The sequence below is a fragment of the Oryx dammah genome, unplaced genomic scaffold (genome assembly GCF_014754425.2).
Source record: "Oryx dammah isolate SB20612 unplaced genomic scaffold, SCBI_Odam_1.1 HiC_scaffold_4, whole genome shotgun sequence".
NCBI lineage: Eukaryota > Metazoa > Chordata > Mammalia > Artiodactyla > Bovidae > Oryx > Oryx dammah.
In genome coordinates, this window is record NW_024070188.1 from 30,888,993 (window position 1) to 30,897,564 (window position 8,572).

The 8,572-nt window shown below is 39.4% G+C and overlaps 1 protein-coding gene across 2 annotated transcripts in view; it reads right to left on the reverse strand.

Annotated features, from left to right (window-relative positions):
- CRYBG1 (crystallin beta-gamma domain containing 1) overlaps positions 1–8,572 on the reverse strand; it is a 229,087-nt gene that overhangs the window by 30,721 nt on the left and 189,794 nt on the right. For both annotated transcript variants that reach the window (XM_040238556.1, XM_040238557.1), the window contains 2 exons: positions 8,226–8,394; positions 5,557–5,696 (listed from right to left, as the gene is read on the reverse strand). In XM_040238556.1, the coding sequence (XP_040094490.1) occupies positions 5,557–5,696; positions 8,226–8,394 (309 nt within the window). The remainder of the gene's footprint in view (positions 1–5,556; positions 5,697–8,225; positions 8,395–8,572) is intronic.

Sequence of the window (8,572 nt, forward strand, 5' to 3'; positions counted from 1 at the left end):
CTCTGCAACAAGAGAAGCCAGTGCAATGAGAAGCCCTGGTGCCACAACTAGAGAAAAGCCTGCAAGCAACAAAGATCCAGCACAGCCATAAATAAGTGAATAAAAATATTTTTATAAAAAAAAACAAGTGTATACATACAAAGGAATACTGTTGAACTAATGTTGAACTAATAACAATGGTCATCCATACATTCATGAAAATCATTCATGTAATTACTCTTTCAGAAACACCCTCTTAATCAGACAAGAAAAACCCTTCTTATCTTGTTCACTTTTTCTTAAACCAAAAATAGTTCTTCCAGTTGGATCCTGTCTTATTCTCTAGATATGGCTGCACATGAATGTTGGCTACATACAGAAATCAAGGGGATAGTCAGAAGATGTAAATATGAATGTGCCAACTTTGAGGTTATTCAAACAAGAGCAGGCTCTGAATCTCCAGTGGGGACTGGCAGGTGTCTTTACGGTGGAGAGGGGTGGGAAGCATCAGTGTAACCGAGCGATCAAACTTGGTTTGATTAACACAGCATGAGGATGTGTCACTACCCACAGAAGTAACATCCTTGACAAAACCCTTCCATCCGCATCTGATTATTCATGAAGACCTAACTGCCTGTATATAGAAATTTCAGGTGACAGAAGACCAAATTAAATGATACCATGAAGATGCATTCAGAAAATCCAGACTATGGCACATACACTAAGCAGCTGACCTAAATTCTTCAAAAACATCAATAGCATGGGAAACAAAGATGGGGGTATTTCAGAGATAGGACAACCAAATATACGAGCCTTGGAAAAGACATTCCTGAAACAATGGGGAAATTTTATTTATGGACTATTGGGTAGATATTATCATGGCCATATTGAAAATTTCTCAGGTGTGATAATGGTAGTTCTGTAGGAAAATGTCATTATAGAGAGATTTGGGATGAAGTTTATAGGAATGAAGGGTCACAATACCTGCAACTTACTTTCAAGTGCTCAGAAAAAAAGATAAAGCAAATATGGCAAAATGTTAACAATTACTGAATCAAAGTGGAGGGTATATGGGTGTTTGCTATCCTTTCTACTTTTATGCTTAAGTCTGAAAACTTTCATAATGAAAAGCTGGGCTTCAGTGTACTCCATAAGGAAATATATGCAGTGAATATTAAATAGCAATGAAAAAGAATAAATACACATATACTCATCAATATGGGGACTCTCAGAAACAATGTGGAGAAAAGGAACAAGCCACAGTTCCTTATTTTAAAAGTTTAATAACATTTTTATAAATTTCAAAAGCAAGCACAGCTAAAAATAGTGCAAGGACAGATACTATATAGTGACACTACAAAACAAGGGGCTGAGAAACACACAAAATTCCAGAGAGGGATCGCACATGTGGAGAAGTCGGGGGGTGGGAACAGGTGGGCTATGCTGCGTGCTGCAGCAGTGTTAGTAATGGTGAGGTTCTCAGTTGCGTGATGAGGGGCTTGTTCGATTACTAGGCTTCATAGTTCACATACCTACATATATTTTTATATATCAAGTATTTCATGTTAGCATTGACCAAAGAATATGTGGCTATTAAAAAAATGTCCCTTGACTTCAGAACACCTGCATTCTAGTACCTGTTCTTCTGACAACTAATCCTAACAACTAATCCAACTTGATAAAGTAGCCAAAACCTGTCTTCCTTGACTAAATGATGGTGTTGGAACAGATGTTCTTTATGTTGCCTTTGAAGCCTTACTACTGAAGTACTGAAATCACTCAGTTATGTCCGACTCTTTGTGACCCCATGGACTATAGCCCACGAGGCTCCTCAATCCATGGGATTCTCCAGGCAAGAGTACTGGAGTGGGTTGCCATTTCCTTCTCTAGGGGATCTTCCCGACCCAGGGATCAAACCCAGGTCTCCCGCATTGTAGGCAGATGCTTTACCGTCTGAGCCACCAGGCGAAGCCTTAAAATTCCTTGATTTTATTTATTAGAAATAGACTCAAGATAAGATACACTGTCACTTCTGCAAGGATGGGTGCTGGCATTGCCAGCTACTTAAAGACAAATCACACTCAACACAATGTGAGAGGAAAATTTTGTTAGAAAGTTCTCATTTTCCCAAATATGAAATTAGCAAGTAACACAACTGGGTTTGATCCCTGGGTTGGGAAGATCCCTCAAGAAGGGAAAGGCTACCCACTCCAGTATTCTAGCCCGGAGAATTTCATGGACTGTATAATCCATGGGGTCACAAAGAGTCGAACACAACACTGCCACTTTCACTTCACTTCACTCTGAATGTGTGTACGTGTAGAAAAGCCTAATGCAGATTGAACAGGCCCTGGAGTAAATCTCATGGAATCTGAAGAAGCACCCCTGCACAGCGAAGGCTTCTACTCCATCAGCTCACAGGACTGCTGCACCAACAGAGGCAGTGTCAGCTTGAATACTTGTGATCAGCTGAATTCTCCCAACGCATCAAGACTCCCCTTGGAGATCTGTAAAAGTACTACTGACCTGGTACCAAACTGACTGAGTTCAATGAGCCCAAACTCTAAACTGACATCTAAGGCAGCTTTATATTACCCTGATGGCAATGAAGAACCAGAAAAAAAGTGTCTGCCACCATGCAAGCCCATCAAAATGTGTAAAATATGACTGGTTTGTAACTACCACCTGTAAGACCAGGTTAAACTCACTGTCAAGGTAAGAAATGTTATTTAACGGTAGCTCGTTACGCTTCCACATAGCCCAAGCCTGAGCCACGAAGTCATCCAGACATGGAGATAAAAATATGATGCGTGTGTGCGAGCTCAGTCACTCAGTCATGTCCAACTCCTTCCAATCCCATGGACTGCAGCCTGCCAGGCTCCTCTGTCCATGGAATTTCCAGGGACAAATATTGGAGTGAGTTAGTGATATTTTTCAGCCTTAAATACTTTGAGAAAAAAGACTTATAGGTCTCTTTGATGTTGAAAAACTCAAAAGCAGCAAGAGATGAAGAAACTTTTGTTTAGATTCCTCCTTTTCTTCCTAATCTAAATATAAAAGTGCCCAAAGCTCAGATGACCTTCCTGCTCTTTTTAATTAATTTATTTGGAGAATAATTACCTTACAATAATGTGATGGTTTTTGCCGTACATCAACATGAATCAGCCATGGGTATACCTGTGTCCCTCCATCCTGAACCCTCCCCTCCTTATCCCTCTGGGTTGTCCCAGAGCACCAGCTTTGGGTGCCCTGCTTCATGCGTCAAACTTGCACTGGTTGTCTTTTTTACATATGGCAATATACACATTTCAGTGGTGTTCTCTCAAATCATCCCACCCTTGCCTTCTCCCACTGAGTCCAAAAGTCTGTTCTTTATCTCTCTGTCTCCTTTGCTGCCGTGAATGTAGAATTGTTGGTACTGTCTTTCTAAATTCCATATATACATTATATACAGTATTTGTCTTTCTCTTTCTGACTTACTTCACTCTGTATAATAGGTTCCAGGTTTATTCACTTCATTAGAACTGATTCAAATATGTTCCTTTTTATAGCTGAGTAATATTCCATTGCTTATATGTGCCACAACTTCTTTATCCATTTATCTGCCGATGGACATCTAGGTTACGTCCATGTCCTAGCTATTGTCAATAGTGCTGCAGTGAACACTGGGGTACATGTGCCTCTTTCAGTTCTGGTTTCCTCGGGGTGTATGCCCAGCAGTGGGATTGCCGGGTGATATGGCAGTTCTATTCCCAGTTTTTTAAGGAATCTCCACACTGTTCTCCGTCATGGCTATTTCAGTTCGCATTCCTACCAACAGTGTAAGAGGGTTCTCTTTTCCCCACATCCTCTCCAGCATTTATTGTTTGTAGACTTTTTGATGATGGCCACTCTGACTGGTGTGAGAAGATACCTCATTATGGTTTTGATTTGCATTTCTCTAATAATGAGTGAGGTTAAGCATGGAGATCTCATCCAGCATGGGGTTTAGATACCTTCTCCATGCCCATGACTCCAGATTATATCTCCAGCCTCCCTAACCCACCTAAGATTCCAGTGTCATGTATCCAGTCACCTTCCTGACCTCTTACCTGAATGCTTGAATGGGTAGTTGGCATCTCCCATTTAACCTCCAGAACAAAACACCTGGATTTCACTTCCCCTCCCCGTTTTTTTCTATTCCAATAAATGCTGTGGTCCCAAACCCTGGACATTTCTCTGCTCCTCATACCCCACATAAAATCTGTCAACCAATGTTGTTGGTTCTGTCTTCAAAATGTATCCAGAATCTGACTGTTCTTCTACCACTACTATCATACCAAGTCACCAAAACACTTGCCTATGTAACTGCAAATCTTTGCTTCTACTCTTAGCTCTTTACAATTTACTTTTTCACAGAAGCTAGAGTGATCTTCCTAAAACACAAGTTAGATTAAAGTCCTCCAGTGATTTCTTATGTTCCTTGGAGTCACCTAAAATCCCTCCAGAGTCCTACAAGGTCTGACATGATATGAGCCCTCTCCACCACCAATCCTCCCGGCTCACTCTACTGCAGCCAGACCTCCCCTCAATTGCTGAAACATCCGCTGGAGGGCTTTGCAAACACTGAGCTTCCAGCCTAGGACACTTCTCTACCCTGCCTCCCCGGGATGTCCCACAGCTGACTCCCTCCCGTCCTCAGATCTCTGCTTAAAAGTCACAAGAGACTTTCCTGACTATTTCTCTAAAGGAGCACTTCCACGGTCCCTCCCCATAATTTATGTTTCTTGTAGTATTTACCTTTGGATTCATTACATATGTATTATCTTACTCATATTCCATTAATATAAACTCTTGAGCAGTCTCTGAATATATGAATACTTATAAATTATGTATATATAACTGCTGAATATACTATACACTTATTAGAAAACATCCACAAAGATAACATCTGAAAAGGAGACTTTGAATAAAATACACAGAAGCTTTAGTGCTTTTTCCTGCATTTCGGTGCATGTCTGTCACATGCCCTGGGCTGTGCACTCCACTGCGGAGGCCACCAGCTTCAGTTCTACAGCCTGCACTTTCTAGCCTAATTTCTCCCCTAGCTGAAATATTCCCGCTTCCTTCAAAATACTCTTGCAGTTTCCTGTAATTTTTTAAATCAGCATCCTAGGGGCTTTGGAAAGCATTGTGTGAAACTGTTAAAGGAAGTAGTATGTGTGTTGGCCTCCACCCCACATGAAATATCAGGGGCACACACGCTTTGAATCACCTCCTCTGAATTACCATGAAGGTATAATCTGCAACTCAGCTCTGAATGAATCAGGTTCCTTTGCGATAAGGAAATCTCCACATTAAAAATGCAGTTTCTCCCTGCACTTCCTCCAAGAAATCATTATCATTTACAAGAAAGCTGACTTACAGTAACATAGTAACCAAAAAAATCAGATTTTTATGTGCCTTATAAAAAATAATAAAAGCTTTTAGTCAGTAATTACTTAACAAGATAACAAATTAGAGATAGATTATCTGAAGTCGTCTTTTCACACTCAAAAAAGAGCTTCATTAAAACTGTATTGCAAATAAAATACTCACGTGCCCCAATGTACTTTAATGGAACAAGTCTTCTGCATTATGCCAAACCCCTGCATTTCTTCAGTATCATCAAAGTAGGAATTTAGAAGCCCTAACCCTTCTGGTTCCGTAAATAAGTCAATCTGACTAACTCTGTAATCCTAAAAAAGAAAAAAGTTACATGAATACAGTATATATCTATAATAGTAATGCCACGTATTAAATTCTGCATTAAGTTCATTATTCCTTTTTTTGCTTTCCTGATGGCTCCCACGGTAAAGCGACTGCCTGCAATGTGGGAGACCCGGGTTCGATTCCTGAGTCGGGAAAGTCCCCTGGAGAAGGAAATGGCAATCCACTCCAGCACTCTTGCCTGGAGAATCCCATGGATGGAGGAGCCTGATAGGCTACAGTCCACGGGGTCGCAAAGAGTCAGACACAACTGAGCAACTTCATTTCACTTCATTCCTTTTTTTCAATAATTAAAATAAGCTTTAAATACACACATACATTGCACAGATCATCTGCCACTTTATCCCTTTCCTGTTCTCACTCGTGACCTAATACGTGATCTTTTGGGGCATACACATTGCATTAGTCGTGTATCTCAACATTACATTCAAGCAAAGACCATCAGAAATGCATCTCAAGAGTTTTGGAACATTATTTATTTCCCTCGTCTTCACTGAAAAACCTGCCTGGCTTTCCTTGGCAACCTGAGTTTTAGTTCCTTGCTCTCCTGTGACCATCCATATCCAGAGACACTAGTCTATAGAGTGTCTGCTTCCTCAGCTGTTGTTTTGTGCCCATGGGCCCCTGCAGTAACACTCCTTGACTATGATGTGGGTTTGGTCTAAGTCATAAAGGCAAAGGTGCACGTTTATGGTGATTTACAAATCTCTGCACTTTGGTCACTGTTCCATGCCCTGCACGTCCATGAGACACACTACAAAAGGCCTCTCCTGGCTGAGTGCCTGGGCCCCGATCGAATATTTATTGAACCTCTTCTATGTTGCAGAGCAAGGTGAACTGAGGTACAGAAAAAATGGTAACACTTGGGTCAGTTCAGGGGCAACTCTTTCAAATATTAACAAAAGGAACAAAGTTAATGAGCTGAAAAGGTGACTTCCTTGAATATATGTTGTGACTTTTATGTGTCAAGGAACCATAAACACAATCTGTTTTTAAAAAAATTCATCATGTATTAGAAACCATAAAAATGTTCCTTCTCTTTAACATGACACCATTCTGAAAAACTTATCTCAAAGGAAATAATCATAAAATGTATACATTGTTAAATGCACAAAAACATTCATGAAGCATTATTTAAGACAGGGAAAAAGCTTAAATCCCATAGTAAGAAGAAAGGTAAAATAATTGAAAGCACATCATATCAGTGGGATAAGATGCTCAGTAAAACCCCAAACCATGTAATACCATGAAAAGCACTAATTGCATGAGGCCTGCTATCATCAGCCAAAATAGGAGGTCTCTGTACCAGCGTGCTTCATTTCCCCCAGTCCTCCTTCTTGGACCCTAAATCCCCACCCCACCAGATTCTCATATCTCTCACAGTTGCAAATCACTGGGAGATGTTACAAGTGGGGGTTTAACCATCAGCAAGCGGTACAGAGAGAGTAAAAAATAGATTGAGAGTCAGTGTTAAAGGAAAACATGTACTTGTAAAATGATCACAATTACAGAAAAAGCAGATTATAATATGGCCAAGAAAGAGTAGAGAATTCAGAAAAATGAAGGAGAGATGCTACATGAGAGATAGGATTTGAATGACATTTTAAAACATTGCTGTATTATGAGTAATAAATAAAAACTGCAGATAAATTATTCCACTATGACACTTCAAAATGGTGTCTGTTACATCTTGCATAAAGTCTATCACATTATGTACTTAAAATTATTAAGAGATAAATCATTTAGAATACCGATCACTCAGAAATGTTGACCCAGGAAATAACATTTTCTTCTGCCAAAAACTGTTAGTCATTCTTACTCATTCTCATTTTGGAACATGTTTTTTTCCCCTGTTGCACTCTGACACCCAAGTCCAATACACAAATGGAGCTTTTTCATTTGGAAGATACCTTTTACATTTTTAAAAGGTAAAGAATCATCAAATTCCAAGAGCCACAGAGAACTGATTCAAGTTCCTCACTAATGAATAAATAACCAAGAAATGTTTACCCAATCCATAAAGTGGCCTTAAATACTCATTTTCTTAAAACCCACATGAAATCCCAGAATTAATAACTGAATTATCTTTGGATTATTTAGCTTTCAAAATAGTCCTGAAAGCCACTCAAGGTAATAAGAACTCACAGAGCAACCAAAATAAGTAAAAGGAAAATCTGTTCTTACAGAATTCATCAAAACTAGGTTATTAAATAAAATACATTTGCATATGGGAATGGGGGCCAGGAAAGAGAAATTCATGTTTCAGGATTTATTCTGAAAAAAAATAAAGACTAATTAGAATGTTTCTTTTCTAATTAACATATACAAATATTTAAAATATAGAAAACCTATCCATAAAACACAAAATATTTTTCCCAATCACTTTTATCACAAAATGAAACTCTCAAAAGAATCACATCCAGCATTCAATAAGTATTTGCTGAATGAATAGATGAAATCCAGTTTGCCTTTATTAAAAGCTTACTAATTTTACCCACCTGGACCACAAGTCTGATTGAACCAATCACCATGGGCTTAGTCGACACTGCCTCATCCTCATTTCTTTCCAAAATATCTTCTATACCCCAGAGACCAGAGAGTTCCAATTCTCCTTCTTCTAAGGGGATGGAGTGCCCTTCAAAATTTGGTTTCTCATACAAAATCCAACTAAGAATAAAATACAGCAAAACTATTAGCCAGTCTTGGTGAGAGAGATTTTGATTAGTCAAATATTCTGGCCAATAGAGTGTGTGAGTGTGACTGTGAACGTGTGTGTGTGTGTGTGTGACTGTGAACGTGTGTGTGACTGTGAACGTGTGTGTGTGACTGTGAACGTGTGTGTGTG